This window comes from Protomyctophum bolini (genome assembly GCF_963924005.1).
Source record: "Protomyctophum bolini genome assembly, chromosome: 20".
NCBI lineage: Eukaryota > Metazoa > Chordata > Actinopteri > Myctophiformes > Myctophidae > Protomyctophum > Protomyctophum bolini.
Window position 1 is genome coordinate 26788433 of NC_137881.1, and position 14918 is coordinate 26803350.

The window sequence follows — 14918 nt, forward strand, 5'->3', positions numbered from 1 at the left end:
AATATGTATTGGGGGTGGGGGCCTTAAGCAGCGTACCCCTTTTGCCAAAATAAATGTTAATAAAATAGCCTTTTTAGGGCCCATCTCTTAAGTCCAGGACAAAAAATATATAAATATGTTTGGCCAAGAAGCAAGAAGATATTGTTGAAGTTGTGCATTGTTCACTTCTAGATTAATTAGCATTGTGCGTACAATGGTTTACCACCAACATATAACTCGGTTGGCTGCTTTAGTTGCCATGACATTTCCAGGTGCTTTCTTCTTTGAAATGAATGGCTCGTAACAATTTCAACCCCCTGGATTTCTGGATTGATGGGAAATCTCCCATGAGCATATTTATTACACACAAGTGTTTTTCAATTAGCTTGATCTGCTGAAACAAATACATTCTAAAACAAAGTACCATAGCAGAGGAAAGCGGCCTTGAAAGTAGCATGTCAACCCAAAACAAGAGTAAATCGAATTACACTGTCTTTCTTGGCTGTGCAGACATGGGCAGGCTGCCAAGCAGTGAGTGAAAGTGTGTCTCACTGGGTAGTTATTTTATTAAATATACACTTCTTATCTTTAAAACCTTTCTGTTATTCTTTTTTTTCTCCACAGTGGTGCAAAAGGAGGAGGTCAGGAAATAAAGGAGTTACCTAAAGGGTCTCCGTCGATCCACATTTCATCCGGAACGAGGCACAGAGGGAGGGAGAAGAGAGAGGAAGAGTGAGAGTCGCGTCTGCTCTTGGCAGCTGTTCCAGCAGCCTGTTTTGCTGTTTGGCTGTTTTGTTCCTGCGTTAACGTTTTTGGATGAATCAGTTCATATTTTTAACTTCAATGTGATACATATATATATATATATATAAGATATATATATCTAACTGCTGTTGTCAAAAAGAATAATCAATATTACTACTATCGAGAGTTTTATTTCGTTTCATCGTTCAATTCCAAGGTTTTTTGAGCTTGTTTTATTTTTGACGACCCTTTTTTGGCTGTGAGTAGCAGGAGCTTCCAATCTCCAAACGAACAATCCTCAATCCCCTACCTTACCGAGTAGGACCCGATAACCTGGTATTCCTCAAGCACCTGAAACTGGCAGCTATTTTCTTTGTGTCTGTGTGTTTGGGGAGCGCTGTGACCACAGCTAAAGCACCACTCAGCCTTTTAGTCACCTAAGCCTAACTAAAGCCAGCCAGCCCTAGCCTGGTCCAGTCCAGTCCAGCCTGCTCCGATCATCTGGACAGGGTAAGACAACAAAAGAGGCGTGTGTGCTTCCTGACGGATGCACACCTGTTTGACCTTATCCATAACATGTAACTGCTTAATGGTAGAGACATAGTAAAATTGGCACATCTACTGGAGGGCAGGTGCAGGACTGTTTAATGGTACCATGTATATCTAAATCTGTACTTGTCTTTGTTGTACTTAGAAAAGCGCTATATACATTTGAGATATTAACACGTTCAATTGCTGTTCTCTACATGTACTATTTTTCCACGGGGGGAAAGAAATAACAAACATTGCATTTTCTCCTCAGATACTCAGTTCTTCGAGGAAGTGAGGAATATGACTGCTGAGACTCTTAACTTCGGCCCAGAATGGTAAATATATATGTATATATTTTAAATATGTTTTTGGGGCCTTTTCTGCCTTTGTTTATAGGCCACAGTAAAGATTGACAGGAAACGGGGAGAGAGTGTCAGGGAGTGACATGCAGCAAATATCCACCGGTCTCGGGAATCGGACCTCTGTCAGGCTTCAGAGCCGATGTTGTTTGTGCCTTAACCACTCCGTTATTAGCGCCCCCAAATAATTTGGTATTCATAACAACTTAAATTTACTACAAATTCTGTTAAATCTGTTAATTAGCTTAACTTTGCATTTAAGAAGACATTTCCATCACCTCAAAAAATCTCTACAAATCATTATAATAACCTTTGCACTGAATGTCAATCATGCCAAATCTGGAAATACTTTCTATTCAATCCACAATTGCATACACAACACATATATCTTCCAACCTAGTAAAGTAGTGAACTGAAACGGAAACAAAGAAAGCTCTCAAAGTCACTCTTTTTTTGTTTTTAATGTTTTTTTGTTGTGGCTTTCGCCTTTATTTTTTATTTTTTTTATGGAGGGACAGACAGTAGGCTGACAGGAAATGGGGATAGAGATGGGGGGGATGACATGCAGTAAAGGCCGTCAGGATCGGGAGTCTAACCCGCGGCACACTGCCAGACTGGATTACCAGCCAAGGTGCCTGGACCGCTGAAAGTCACTCAAAGTCACTCTTTTAACACAAGACAAAGTAGCTTCTGCCAATACTGTACATAACATTGTTATACCTATGCTAATAAACAAACATTCATCCCCCTCCAGTTTATGATTAAGTGAGAATCATCATTTCACCTGGTTAATAGCAGATCTGGATGTTAGGAACATTTGGTGCATCCAGAGTTAATTTCTCTCTCATTCTTTCTCTTAACAAAAAACGAACACAGGGAAATTTAAGATAATGTTGCTGCATGAGGCCCATTATGTGTCAAAGTAAAGTGCAAGTCAGCATTTATCGAGCCAGGTACCCGATACCACGCAGAAAAGAAAAAAAGATCAATACAGGCAATATTTCAGCCTTTGTTTCATCAAAAGAAGTCTTCCTAAAAGACTTCATGGGCATTTTTCTGAACCGTAACTTGGTTTACACATATTTACGATCTTGTGAAGGAAACCAAGAGCAAAATTTCTCGAGCTTGCAGATCTGATACTTTTATGACGCTGTAGTATGATCTAGTTTAAGGCATTCATTTACGAAAAATCCCAAAATGAGAATATGGAATGAAAGAGATTTCTGTCCGACAGCAAAGATATTTTGAAAGAAAGATTTTCTGTCATCTAGGCTAACCAGCAAAGATAGGAATTCTGGCTATTAGTTTCCCAAATCCTTTGAGATTTGCAAATTGTAACATAAAGAAAGAGATGCTTGGTGGAGACACTGACAACTTACGTTGTCGGTTGGAATGTGAACGCAGGCTTTTATTTTTCATGTTGTACATATTCAATTTCCAAAAGAAAAAAAATCACTGTTAACTTGCAAACAACAGATTACACATTTTGTAACTACAGTTAGCTTTGTACAAATCCTTCTAAAGGTGTACATGACGAGCCGCCTTTGAAGTTGTGGCCATGAAGTAGCAATGATAATGATCCTGTGGTATTACATTATATCCTGTTTTGTTTTCCATGGCTTGAAATGTAATTTGTGTGTGTGAAAATAATTGTTGGTAAATTATAGTTCGTTCACCCAGTCAGTCAGTATGCGCCTTGTGAGCTGACAATAAGCGTTGTGTATGTAGGAAAGGGACAGCATGAAACCTTGTAGCATGAAAATAGTTTAATTATTGGCACAACCTTGAAGAGATGATTAGTGCTGCACAATGAATCGCAAAAAAGATGGAGATCTAGAGTCAGACACCTACAATCTCATTGTGTGAAGCATGCAGCTGTAGTTGGCTGTCCAATTTATTTTAGTTACTCTTATGTTTTTTTTTAAATAAATATTTTCATGGAAGAAGTTTTACCGGGCTGGTATCTTTGCTGTCATTCCTGTTGTTAATTTGTCATCTTTTAAGTTGACACCGTGACATGCAAACTATGTGAGTGAGAGGTGGGGCTGATCCATAATGACTTGAGGTGTGTGTGTGTATGCCATTATGAGTCAGAGTGAGACTTTTAATAGGTTGCGTCACGTTAATGCCATCACTTACACTTGAGAATAATACAAACATTGATGAAATTCACATTAACGTCATTACCGGATATTTGTTTATAAAGCACTTCTACTTTTAATGTGTGTGGATTACACGGCTTATCAAGAAATTCCACATTCTCTTGACTACTTTCCTGGTTGTTGAGATGCATTCACATTTCACATTGCTGACATTGGGCACATTCTTTGGAGTGATGCAATTCGATATTTAGTCAATGTGATGGGAGGTGCACACTCCTGATACATCAGGAGTCCAGTCTGTTCCTATTTGTTTGCCTTGAAGCTTGCACCTTACAGTAGGAAAATATATTGTTACAGTATTCTATTTTAAGTACCACATCAGGTAGAGAAGTAATTAGACTCCTTGGGCTCAGATCTTGGATAAAAGAAAAACAGGAAAAATGGCAAACATCATGCAATAAATAGCCTTTTAATGAAATCAAATTATGGCTAAAATCATCACTGCTTTCCCATCGGCATGGGATTCACAAATATGTAAGCTTCTTTACCTCAACCCCAGCTGGATTTGGGGACCACAATCTAGGAGATAATGTTCAGTTGGGTTATAATCCAACTACATACGCGATGTCTTTCAGAAACTAAATTCCCAAATCACTCAAACTGGACATGGTCACTGCTCTTCTTTTATGATATTGATAACAAAACAAAGGGTGAGGAGGTGCTGCATTGTCTGCGGCTCAGTGCCACAGTCACACACACACAATGTCCTCGTCATTTGAATATCCCCATTTTGCAAGAGTGGCTCATGGGGTAGTGCCTCGCTAGCCTTTAACTCCATCGTTCGTCGTAGCTGGTGGGAGGTTGCCAGTTCTTTCTTCCCACTGGGTGACTCTCTCACTACTTGTGCTCAGTGTTCCGTGCGGCGGGACGCTATCCCGGAAACCTTTACTTGACTTAAGGCGGCTTTTGGCTGGCACATGGCCCCGAAGAGAGGGTGTCTTTCGTCAATGGGCTGTTGTTGCCGCTCTTTTCTGCTTGCTGCATTCCGCCGTATCTCTGGTGGGGCTATGCCTGCCAGGTGGATGTACAAACCAGGATGTACTAACCCTACAAACGGTCTGTGGGCGTAGGTTTCAGACGGCCAGTGATAAGGCGTCAGCTAGCTAGCATTAAGGGCGGGGTCCACCTTCTTGGCATGGGCTGATCGCTCCCACACTGGGCAGGCATACTCGACAGCTGAGTAGCAGAGAGTTAGTGCGGTTGACTTAAGAGTCTGTGGGTTAGCACCCCAGGTTGTGCCAGTGAGCTTGCGGATTATGTGGTTCCTCACACTCACTTTACACTTCTCTGTGTTGGTCTTGAAAGAGACATCTATCCAGGGTTACCCCTAGGTAGACTGTGTGCTCACAGTGTTCAAGGGGGGTTCCTGACCAGCTGACCTTCAGTTGGCGCTTGGCTTCACGATTTCGCAGGTGGAAGGCACACACCCGAGTCTTAGATGGGTTTGTACGTAGGTGGTTCTCTTCATAGTAGGGTATTGGCTCTGCCAGAGCCTTGTGGAGTCTGTCTTCCGCAACTTTGAAGTCAGTGGCTTGTGCACCTATGCCGAGATCGTCTGCATAGATGAAGCGCCGAGTGTCTGCACTTTTTGGTTGGTCGTTGGTTTGTAGATGTTAAAAAAAAGTGGTGCAAGGCAAGCACACTTCCCTGAGGAAGGCCACCTGCTTTACTTGGCTAGTTGTCGACTTGCCAGGGCGGAAACCTGCTTGTTCAGGGATGAGGTGTTTGTCAACAAAGGAGCCAATTCTGTTGAGGATCAGATGTTCACAGAGCTTGTAGGTGTGACTCAAAAGTGAGATTGGTCTGAAGTTCTTGGGAGCGGATGGATTTTTCCCCGGTTTCAGCAGTGCTATAATGTGGGCTTTCTTCCAAATGTTGGCTGAGCTTGTGTGTTGATAAGCACTCATTGTAGAACTGTAGAAGCCACATCTTTGTCTTGAGACCAAAGTGCTTGTTCTGTAATGTTGCGATGTTATCCAGTCCAATTGCCTTTCCTGGTTTGAGGATATAGAGATTCCCCCTTCCAGTTCTTCCATGGTAAGCTGTCTTGTAAAAGCAGGGTCCTCTGTGTAGTTCTTGCAGTTCAGCTTGGTCTTTTCCCCCTCTCCTTCTACTCTTTCCATTTTCTACTAATTGGTTGGCAACTTGGTTGGCAGTGACCTTTGGGTGCTGAGGAGCTGCTTTAGGATCAGCTTGTGAATAAGTGTCCGTGCTTTCTTGGCTGTTTTTTGACATGTCTGTGGACTCAATAAGAGCGTTCCAGGTCTTGCTTCGCTCTTGCGCAATGCTTTCCATCACCTTCTCGCCTTGCGCAGTTGTTTCATCTGAGAAGGGATCTGCTTCAAACATGCTGACGTAGTTGTCATAGAGGCCTGCACAGTCACAGATATGACTGTCAATGCCGGTCTTGAGGAGGTCCCTCGTTTTCGACGTCGATCTTCGTGTCTATCTCCAGGCACGACGTTTTCTCTTGGTGTTCTGTAGCTTTGTAACTTGCCGCTTTTCGGCCTATTAGCGTAACTTGTGGCTTGTAACCGTTGCTTGTGGTGAAAGGATTAGCAGTATCTCGTCGATCTCGTCAATACTCCCAGGGCCGCGACGTGGACGCTCCTTTCATGGCCCCATCATCATCAGTGAGTGTTTGTGTAGAGCTTAACCCATTTTGGACTGAGTTCGATTAAAATAATGTCTTCTAAATCCAAAACATTTTTCTGAGAAACCTATGTTTCTATGTCAGTGGTGCTCAACCTTTTTAATTTCAAGGACCCCCGGAATAATCTCTATTGGGCCACGGACCCCCATCTCAAAATATGTAGTTCCAGGGAACTCCCAGAAGCCAATATTTTAGTTAAAAATGTTCGCTCTGAAATATATATATTCAAAGATTTGTGCCACATTTTCACGATTTCTCAAAAATAGCAGACCTACAAGCTCGTAGATCTGCTATTTTTCAATAGCTAAAGCATAACATAATGCTAACACCAAAAGGGGTTCCCGCCCAAAGTGGCTTAATGGGAGGCGTAGTCTCTGGTTTGCAGGCTCTGCGGCTCTAATGGCCTGTGACTGCTGTATGCATTCTTGGTGCAGTGCCAGCTCAGCCATGCAAAAAGTATTCTTCCCTTTTACACATCTGCATTCTGCAGCCACTCTCCTCCTCTTAGCCCTGGTGGACTTGTTTCCTCATTTTTTTTGTCATGGATGTGTGGTACCAGACAACTGGCTAGAGTCGTGTCAGCACTATAACAAAGTTATTATTCTGGCACGTGTCAATTTGGAAGAGCCAAATGTGTGTTTTTATGTTCACTTTAACCCATTTTTTTGCGGGAACCCCTTTTGGTGTTATAATTTAGCTATTGAAAAATAGCAGATCTACAAGCTCATAGGGAGCCACCGAGTGGCGCGCTTACGAGCTTGTAGGTCTGCTATTTTTTTTGAAAAATCGTGAAAATATTTATTTCAGAAAACTGGAGGATTTAGAAGACATTTTTTTTTATTTTGACGTCGGGCCTTAATGGGTTAATAACCACAAGAAGAAGAAAATGTGAAGTAAATGCTCGATCACAAATGCTCTGGTCTAAAAAGTATGATTTAGCTTGAGAGCCCTGGCTCTTCTTGTATCGAAACACATCGTGACTGAATTCATTACAAGGCTTGTTGAGCTCCCTCTCCTTTTCCTCCTGATGCATTCTTGCCCTCCGTCTCAATATTACCTCCTCTACCTCTCAACTCCCCCCACCCCCCACCCCGCCCCCCTCGGAGCTACATATGGTTTTGATGTGGTGCCATTACTCAGTGTGACACTGTGCAGAGGCATGTGAATAGAGCCATTGTTAAGCCATTCTGACCTGAGATCAGATTCTAAAAAAGTCTGTTTCTATGTCAGTCGTTCTTCGATTTTTCAAAAAAATAGCAGACCTACAAGCTCGTAGCGTGCCACTCGGTGGCGCGCTATGAGCTTGTAGATCTGCTATTTTTCAATAGCTAAAGCATAACATGATGCTAACACCAAAATGCGTTCCTGCCCAAAATGGGTTAAGCTACAGACCTTGGGTTTGCTAGTAATGGCATCTTAAAAAATGAGATCTCGATATTGGAACGCTAATGTGTTGTTGTCTGTTTAGCCAAGTGGTTTCTGAGGAACCTGCCCGCGTGGGAGGATTCCTTACAGAACATTCATCGTGGGTTTTTAAAGTGCTGATTTATGGGGGCCATTTCTTTACCCCCTACTAGGCGGATAAATTCTATCTACCTTACACAATAATAGCCCGCCGTGCACAGGTGGTGAATTCTCCCCCCCCCCCCCCCCCCTAGCTATTCATATCACAGATTCTCTATTACATTTTTATCTCAAGTCGAGGGACTGAAAAGGTCACACATGTTCGCGATTGCCGCATAGTGTCTCTTTGTGAAACATTGTTGCCCCACCGCCGTCTTTGTTCATGTCCTTTTGTGTGGTGTTTCACATGGCAAAACACTGGCTCACATTTTTATTTATAATACATTTGTTTCATTTAATAGAAACTATATAGCAATGACATTTAAAAAAGGAGCTTATGGCCGCCTGGGCCATGGCTCAGCGGTCCAGGCACCTTGGCTGTCAATCCAGTCTGGCAGTGTGCCGCGGGTTCGACTCCCGATCCCGACGGCCTTTAATGCATGTATTCCCCCCCCCATCTCTCTCCCCAGTCAGCCTACTGTCTGTCCCTCCATACAAAATATAAAATAAAGGCTAAAGCCACATTTAGAAAAAGGATCTTATTTTCGATTTAGGAATATAACAACTCAAGAAGGATGCATGTTTTGTCTCCTTGATGAATAGTATCCATATTGACTGAAGAAACATGGGTTGACGTTCATACTTCCTTGGTGTCTCCACAGGCTCCGTGCACTGTCCAGTGGGGGGACTGTGACTTCCCCCCCTCCTTCCCCCGCCATGCCAAAGTACAAGCTGGCCGAGTATCGCTACGGCCGAGAGGAGATGTTAGCACTTTATATCAAAGACAACAAGGTGAGGAGGAGATGTTAGCACTTTATATCAAAGACGACAAAGGTGAGGAGGAGATGTTTAGCACGTTATATCAAAGACAACAATGTGAGGAGAAGGAGGAGACGTCTCTCTGCTAATCTTTGATTTACAGCAGTGGTTTTCCAACCCCTTTCATATCGAGTATTTTTCATTTCAGTATTTCAGCCATGGACCACAATTTGATGAGATTTAGACCTAATGACCCAAAACTAAAGATTTCTGTCAACGTTGGATAGGATTTTGTCCACAATTCCGTTCTCTAATTGTGTAGACCTTTTGTAAATTAAGTAATGCAGATGTTTAACAATGATTTAACTCTTGAGAGCGTGAAATGAAACCTATAATATAAATGAAACCTTATGGATCCATTTGTTTTCATTTTACGCTCTTAAGACAAACTCCATTTAGCTGGGGACCACCTGGAACCCCCTCAAGGACCACTGGTTGAAAACCACTGATTTAAAGGGATAGTTCACATTAGGTTATTTATCACCACTGAGTGTTTGTGATAATAGCAGTGCATGAATACCACGTTGCAATCTCATAATATTGTCCACTATAGAAAGACTGTAACTGTGTTTCATAGATTTTCATAGATATGAATTCAACAAGTATTGTTTAATCTGTTGATTATTTGGTGGGGGTTTATTAGGTTGATCCATCAGATTTAGTAAGGTAAAAGTATCCCTTATTTAATCTGTAAGTAAAATTGTCCTGTCATTATCGAGAAATAAATCACGACAGTGCTGAATCAAAAAGGACAAAATTAAAATCATGTTTAATTTTTGAATATGGAACCAAGGCAAGCATTCACATTTTGGTGAAGATTTAATTGAACACATATTAGGAATGTTAGTAATCCCATAACCCATTACTTGATAAAAAAATATATATATATTTGATTCGTTCCACCTAGACGATAGAAGTGTTTTTGAATAGAAATAACGGCTTGTCTGACGTAAATCAGATGGGTTACCTGAAGCATCCCTTTGGGCGTGTGCCTAGGGATGCCCGTTGTTTTGCAGGGACTGGGAAATTTCTCCCGATTTGTTGTTGTGTGCGAACCTGTGAGCGACTGAATTTCCCCCAGGTTCCACTGTTGTTTACATGTGCTGTGGCGTGTTCTGTTCAGGTCCCAGAGGACATGCAGGATAAGGAGTTTGCTGCTATTCTGCAAGATGAGCCCATGCAGCCCCTGGCACTGGTGCCTCTCACTGAGGAGGAGCAGGTCAGACTCTCTCTCTCTCTCTCTCTCTGGTGCACACACTTAAAGCTGCACTATGTAACTTACCTCTTCTACCTCACATTTGAACCTGGTTTCCTGCCTAAGTTCTGACATTTTGTTTTATTATAACCCCTGGAGATCAAAGAGAATGAGACGTGTGGGGGGGAAAAAAACAAGAATGACTCAGTCATAACTGCCAGGTGCAACAAGCTCTTGTAGCGCCCATTTTGGTCCGTTTTCCGATGTTCTTTTGTGGGATCACTCAATGTGTTTTGTTATGGTTGGCCTCTAGCTCCAGTTAGCTCATAATATTAGCTTCTGTTGCGGCGTTCAGAGTATGGGTTTTTTGACTAGGTTGCTAGGAGGGCAGCCAATCATGACTAGGTCGTCACTAGGTAGTCTGCTCTAAAGTCGTCTTTACGGTCGTCTGTAGTGGTGGGTGCAAATGTAGTCCAGGCGCTTTTCAAGCTTTTTCTTCCCACGTTCTTTCACAAAAAACGGACCGCATTGACCGCCTTTTATATATATGGCACGCGGGCCGCCAGTTTGACACCCCCTGCCTTAACGGCTCTTCTCTCCGCGGTGAACACACCAACGGCAGTTCACACATTCCATCTCTTCCCATTTCACTCACATATGCTCTTGTTCAAAGCGATCTATTCTGCTGCTGCTGTGTGTGACAGTGAGCTCACATTCCTGACATTCCTCCATTTTGCTCTTTCCATTCTGTGTTTTTGCCCCGTCTCTCTCTTGCTCTCTGGGTGCAGAGGAACTTCTCCATGTCTGTGAACAGTGTGGCAGTGCTGAGGCTCATGGGAAAAGGAGTGGGAGGGGCCGCCCCGGCTGGAGTGGTCCGAGGACGAGGGGCCACGCGAGGAGGTCGAGGTAAGAACAATATCTCTGCCAAGGCTTCGACAAAAATGTTAGACCATAAGTATACAAAGTAAATTGATATACAAAAATAATAATATTTAATTGCGCTCCGTTATGCATAGCTTAAACCCAATAAACCCTTAACGACCACAACCCACATTAACGCAGCACAAAGCCTTGAGCTCAAGCTACAATGGACACGGTCCAAAGAAAACAACACAGTTTATTCAAGCCGTCCTTTTGTAAATGTGTATTTCCTTGTCGTCTTCTGCCATCTTGACTGACCACACTTCCTCTTGGCCTGCCCAAATAGTCGTCCTTTTGTCAGTCCACACCTGTGTACGATTGCCCGCACACATGAGTTCACCTTGTACACACACACGAGTCACGACGCCGTTAGCATATAAATGTCCAACGTAAACACTCGACATCCGCTTCGGGACAGCCGAGGAAATGGCTTTGGAAGAATGATGGAGTGTGTCCGTGTCCGTGTGTGTGTGTGTGTGTGTGTGTGTGTCTGTTTTTGTTGCCAAGGTCGAGGCCGTGGAGAAGGTGGATTCTACCAAAGAAGTATTGAAGAGGCAGAGGTGGGCTTTGGGCGCAGTGTCCGAGAGATTCACCGCAGTCAGAGCTGGGATGATAGGTGAGTCAGCCAACTCTTTTGGTTGGAGGCTAGTACTGGTGCTGGTCAAATGGATAAAGACGTAGTGAAATGAAAAGTACAGGAATTTAATTTTGTAGTTTCACTCTGAAACGGAAAACTGTGTGTTTTCTTTTAACCAATCAGAACGTCGAATCCCTCCAGGGTATGGGACGTAGATCCTCTACATGTGTGACGTTGATGGGGCAGAAAAGCTCGAGGCTTATTTGAAACCCATACTGTTTTCAGATACACATTTTAGCGTGCTGATTAAGTTTAAAAGGAGTAATGCACTGCCTGGATGTCATCTTGAATGCGATTAAAAACGGAGTAGTTCTGTAGTCAAAAGCAGCTGTGTTTGGACGGACGAGCAGCAATACAATGGGTGAATGAAATCAAGCTTCATTTTTATTCATGCTGGACGTCATCACGGTTTCGTTCAAAGAAAGTAATTAAAATATTTTTTATGGACTTCTGATATAAAAATACACATTTTCTTATTGTTTTGGCACCCGTTGTTTGGTATGCCCATATGATGACCACGGATATATGGTCTAAAAGTGTGAAAAACATACTTTTCATTTCACTAGGTCTTTAATCCTGTATAGTGTAATTAACCCACCATTGTACAATGTATACATAGCATACCGTATATACAGTTGATACCGTTGATGTTACTACCACTGCTAGTATAGAAATACAAGGAAATTGTTGTTCTGCTGGTATCTTGCACATTTGTGACTGAATACAATACAATGCTTTGGGCCACAAGGGAGCCGTGGTCATTTTCAGCTTTTCTTTTTACAGATTATGAAAGCACAGAATGTTATGATGTGTAATTTATTGAAATCAGAAATATATTTGAGATATGGTCATTTGAATCTTGTTAAACCATAACAGTCAAAGCACATCCACATTTTCCAAAAGATTTCACACATTTTTCAGGCCCCGTTAGTGGGCGTTATTTAATTCAATCCCTTCAGGATTTTTAGCTGATGATACACGACGATACAGCTCGACAAAGTTATCAACCAAGCACTAACCTCGCGTCACCATATGCTCTCCACACGGGGAGAGGAAAAAGAATGAATGAATAATCCTTTATCTGCTGAAGCAGAGCAGAGCAACTTTCCCTAAGTGGCTGAACGTTTGTTGAGCGACAGTAACGCATTCTCCATACCGCTGCTCCGACATGTAAACACAGACACATGCTTGTGAAGATGGGCGGTGCACAGGAGGGTGAAACCAGAGACAATACAGCCATTGAACCAATCGACACCTTTCATGCAAATGTTGGGCCCGCATGTTTAAGGTACTCTCTCCACCCCAAAAAGACTGCACAGAAACACAACACAAAGCAAAGCCTTGTTTGGCAATATAATCATAAGCATTCGATGACTCCTTCTGTTTTTAACCCTTTAAGACCCAGCGTTGCTTTATAGCAACAACTTATATTTTAATTAATTATTATTATATTTTTTCTGTCTTTTCACCTAAACGTCATCAGTGATGTTCATTGCAATGCCATTCAATGCCATTGGTCATGATATTTGCATATAAATACCCCCCACAGAGGCTGAAATTCACACAAATTAAAAGATTCTGGACAATTTTGAACATTTTTTAACCTATGACTTTTGACCTTTAACCCTAATAAAAGTACTAAGTAAAATAATTGTAATAGGTTTTTTTGTGATCATTAGAATGTCAAGAACATGTTTTATTCATTATTGTGAAAGATATCCCCCAAATGTAAATTATTAATTTATTATATAATTATTATACATTTTTCATCAAACTTTATTTATTTTATTTTTTGTAACATATTTTTTAGTCCTAGTCCTAGTAGTACAAAGTAGTAGTAAGGTTGAAATCTATTTTTTGCAAGTAGAAATTAATGCGGGTCTTAGAGGGTTAATGAAAACCTTCAACATGTTAATATGGCAAAAAAAAAAAATGAAAATCAACCTCCAAAACAATTTTTTGCTTGTTACTGCTGTTTCACAATGGCCGACTTGCGGACCTAACCTCCCGATCCAGTCCCATTTGTTAGATGGCGTGACACTGACTACTGCTGCTTTTGTACGAAGATACTATTGCTGCCATAAAAGTGCTTATAGAGTATATACGAGTGTTTTCTGCAGAAAATGGCATCGCCTTATTTCACATGTATATGCCTTATGCCGTATACTTTTGTTTTTTCTCTTGCCATTATTATGTTATGCTGATTTGGATACTTATTGAAGGCTTCTTATTTATGTGAGGACCTCGCATACTCAGCATGGTCTGAGAAATGTCCAACATGGATTGTAAGCATGTTGTAGTGTAGTAGCTAGCCAGCAAACTACATCTTGCCCTTGCAAGAAGAAGTTCAGATGGGAGTCTGTGACAAAATCTGTCCGCAGACGAACACCTCAAAAGGTGAAAAAATACACCAGCTGTGCTCGTAAAAATCAAAAGTAGAATTAACTTTTTTTACACTATTCATTTGTCTGAGATACACTATTTCTGCGGTACTCGAGTATAACGGAGACCAACACTTAGCTGCACTACTTCAATCACATCTTACCCTGCAAAGATATACTACGAATGATTTGCACGCATTACGGTATTCATGATGATTTTCACATTATAATTGTCACCATGGGTGCGTTCGTTGCCATTTACAACGTGTAACAACAAGCACCAAAAGGTCGGGTCATGGAAAAATACATAAAAAGTTATTTTCTCCATTTTTGCTCCAGGGGCGAGCGTCGGTTTGAGAAGCCTCTGCGCCGAGAGGTCCCGGGGCGTCCCGGCTCCTTTGAGGAGGTGCCTGCCGTTCCCGCCGTTCCCGGGAGGAAGGAGTACACGCGCGCAGACAGCGACAACTGGCGCACCCTCCGGGAAGAGCAGGAGGAGGAGGAGGGTGGCAGCGGCAGCGTTGGCGGCGGCGGCAGCAGCAGCGGTGGTGGTGGCGGTGGCGGTGTTGTTGGTGGTGGTGAGCCGGGCAGTAGCTGGAGACTGGCCGGAGTCATCCGCAGGGATGGTACGAGCTGGACACGAGTCACCAGGCTGAATCTAATCACCTTGATTAGATTCAGCCTCAAAACGTAGAATATTTTGTTGTCTTAATTGAAGTCGGCACCATAGGAGAGATAACGGGCAAACCTTGAACAAAAATAACAATTCTTCTACATTCCCTAATTGTAAGTAATGCAGATGTTAAACAATAATTTAGCTCTTGAGAGCTTAAGATGAAACCCGAAATGTTACTTGTTTAGTTGTAGTTGGATCTCGTCTCCAAACTAGACTATTCTTTTTATTTGTGGACAAAATTGTCAGTATATTTACTTAGTTTTAGTAGTTTTTTATATAGTTTTCATCAGTGAAAAAAGGT

General features: G+C 42.1%; 1 protein-coding gene across 3 annotated transcripts in view; it reads left to right on the forward strand.

The window, feature by feature from the left end:
• Positions 1-14918, forward strand: part of gigyf1a (GRB10 interacting GYF protein 1a) — a 36143-nt gene that overhangs the window by 2678 nt on the left and 18547 nt on the right. For 2 of the 3 annotated variants that reach the window (XM_080791826.1, XM_080791827.1), the window contains exons 2-9: positions 604-1233; positions 1526-1589; positions 8654-8783; positions 9934-10029; positions 10794-10911; positions 11434-11542; positions 12744-12851; positions 14284-14567. In XM_080791826.1, coding sequence (XP_080647952.1) covers positions 1555-1589; positions 8654-8783; positions 9934-10029; positions 10794-10911; positions 11434-11542; positions 12744-12851; positions 14284-14567 — 880 coding nt within the window. In that variant the 5' untranslated portion in view covers positions 604-1233; positions 1526-1554. The remainder of the gene's footprint in view (positions 1-603; positions 1234-1525; positions 1590-8653; positions 8784-9933; positions 10030-10793; positions 10912-11433; positions 11543-12743; positions 12852-14283; positions 14568-14918) is intronic. The other variant, XM_080791828.1, reaches the window with a different exon arrangement.